Here is a 2787-nt window from a genome sequence, read left to right as displayed (position 1 = left end):
AGAGCGTGAGATAAGACATTCCTTCTCTTTTCTTTCTCTCACATTCTTCTTCCCCCCTCTCTCTCTCTCACACACACTAACATACACGCATACATTGTTTCTATACTAACATCCTCAGTCACACACTCACATACATACTCAATACTAAATACACATATTCTCTCCCTCCTTCGCTTTCTCTTTCACACACACACACATTCTGTCTGTCTGCACTAACATCCTCTATTTCACACACACCCACACGCATCATACTAAATACACATTCTCTCTCCCTCTTTCTTTCACACAAACACACTCTCTCTCTTTTCTCTTCATTTGCCTATTACTCCTCCCACCTTGCTTTACTCTTTCCTCTTCTCGTTCTCCTACTCTTGCATTATCTCTTCCCGCTCCCCTTACAGACCGGTTATTCACTCAGGCCCTAGACACGCTGTTGAGGTGGATTATTGAATGACTGACTTCACATATCAGTCAACCTAAAAAAACATCGTAGCAGACTCATCTTTTTCTTTTAATTATTGTGATCAGTATTTGAAATAATTTATATCTTTCTAAATAACAAGAAGATTGTTTTAGATGATAGCTAGACTGAACAGCGATTATTTTAATTAAAAAAAAAAAAAGAAAGAAACACAGGCCCTTGAGTGGATTTCATCATCTGTAGTGTTCTACCAACAACTCGTACTGTCTTCACCTTACATTGAATCATTCATACTTAACTACGAGTATTTTTTGTGCCTCCTTTGGTTTCTGACGACTGCAAAACGTTATGAAACTGCTATCTCATCTTTTCAGTTACTATTTCATTTTAACATTTCTAACATTATTCATCTTTCTTCAAGCTACATCAGCTGGTAAGTAATTTCTACAAATATTTCTTCTGAAATTTCATTTTTACTCGAGATTTCAACAATTTGGTATTTTCTCTTTTTTATATGCAATTTTTAGATATTATTTTTGGTGGGGTGAGGTCGGTGAATTAGCTACTGGTTAATTTAATGTGTGGGTGTGTATAGTCACCATATATGTATGTGTGTAGTCTTTACCTTCGCTATATATATATATTATATATATATATGAAGAACCGTGGATTGACTTGAGAAAATCAGTAGAATATCGGACTATAATTTTTGCGGTAATTCCGTCTTTCAAAATTCTGAGTTCAAACCTCGCTTAAGGTTGACTTAGCCTTTCCATCGCACTGGGTTCGATTAAAGTACCGGTTTCAATTTCCTCAACCGTTCCATTCCCATCTAATACGTGATGTTGTGGAATATTTTCTCACTGCGATGTTCATTTTCCTATCTTTTAGATTGTTACATGCCACCGTATGAAGGATTTTACCATTGTCCATTAATGTAATTTGTTAACTAGATAGAATTTATGAAATTCTATTTGATGTTCTGTAAGCTGTGTATATATATATATATGTGTGTTCATAACTATGTGTTGTATGGGTAGATTCCTTTTAATTCTTTAATGTACTGTATATTATATACACACTGAGTTAAATTATGCCCCACTTAATATTTATACACACATTTATACATAAGTTACATTTGTGATATGTGATGTCCGTATTATTTAGATATTTAAGACATCGCTTCGTGAAATATTTGTAAATTTGTATTATTTTATGGCTCTTATCCTCAACATAATATTTTTCTGTTTATTTTATAAGTTTTCCATAAATAGAAATGTATTGTTAATATTAGAATTGAAAGGAAATCGCAACCATGTGATCAATATTTTATTTTTGAATTTACTGATTATGTTGCCAAAATACAAGTGTGATTTTTATATACATAATATGTGTGTATATAATATGTATATACGTACATCTTATTCTTTGTAGTTACACCCGAGTGTGATTCGAATAAATTCAACTGCGACGATGGGACGTGTATTGCGTTGAATGCATTATGTGACAGCTTCGAAGACTGTGATAATGGATCGGACGAACACAATTGTTGTGAGTAACATTTACTTCCATTCATTTTTCTGCTTTTCTTCCACCACCACACCACTGACAGCATCATCATCACTACTACTATCGCCGTCATCACGTAACCTCCGCCACCACCATCGTTATTATCACCACATCACAGACTCTTTAGGTGGTCTCTTGATCTGTCATAATTCCTTCTGAAAACTAGATGGGATAGTCATAGCTGGAATATTTTACCCTCAAGGGTTGAGCTGAATTTTTATTACGCGTTAACAAAGCTTCTGTTGTCGCTCGAACTGCTAATAACAGTAGCCAAACATCCTCAAATTACACTCTTCTATCTTAAATTGGATAGAGTAAATCCTTAATTAAGACTTGATTTTATTTTTATTGATGACTTTATACATTTTACTCTTAGTGGTATGTATATATGTACATAAACATGTACGATGTGTACATGCAGTTTTATACACAACTACCTAAACATGCCTAATCTACATATTTGCCAAATTTCGACGGTTTTCGCTCGAACGAATGCATTCCAGTAGTGACCACCCTGCCTTTTTTCTTATCTGCAAGAAACCCAGAATCCTTTTTTAAACGGCTGGGCTACTATTTCTAGCAGGTCGAGTGACAATATTCGGACTCCCGGTGCAATTATGATAATTTTGCTTTATTAATTACCATAAATAATTATTTTGAAAATGTAAAAAAAAAAAAAAAAATGAAATGAAATGGTTATTGCTGCACAGATATTGATGAACTGTCCTTTGGTGAAAACTTGCGGTTCCATCGATTTTTGTGTTGCGTATTATTAGATCATCATTTTATATTAAATG

At 33.9% G+C, this 2787-nt stretch overlaps 1 protein-coding gene across 3 annotated transcripts in view; it reads left to right on the top strand.

Moving 5' to 3' along the window:
• Positions 1-335: 335 nt before the first annotated feature.
• The window catches only part of LOC115218455 (very low-density lipoprotein receptor), a 52223-nt gene continuing 49771 nt past the window's right edge, over positions 336-2787 (top strand). For 2 of the 3 annotated variants that reach the window (XR_005001645.1, XM_029788279.2), the window contains exons 1-2: positions 336-854; positions 1856-1972. Coding sequence is in view for 2 of the 3 variants with exons in the window: in XM_029788279.2 (XP_029644139.1) it covers positions 770-854; positions 1856-1972 (202 nt within the window). In the remaining variant the exon portion in view is untranslated. The remainder of the gene's footprint in view (positions 855-1855; positions 1973-2787) is intronic. The other variant, XM_029788280.2, reaches the window with a different exon arrangement.

The sequence above is a fragment of the Octopus sinensis genome, linkage group LG13, assembly GCF_006345805.1.
Source record: "Octopus sinensis linkage group LG13, ASM634580v1, whole genome shotgun sequence".
Classification (NCBI taxonomy): domain Eukaryota; kingdom Metazoa; phylum Mollusca; class Cephalopoda; order Octopoda; family Octopodidae; genus Octopus; species Octopus sinensis.
The sequence above is the reverse complement of the archived record's forward strand: the minus strand, read 5'-3'. Positions and strand labels throughout refer to the sequence as shown.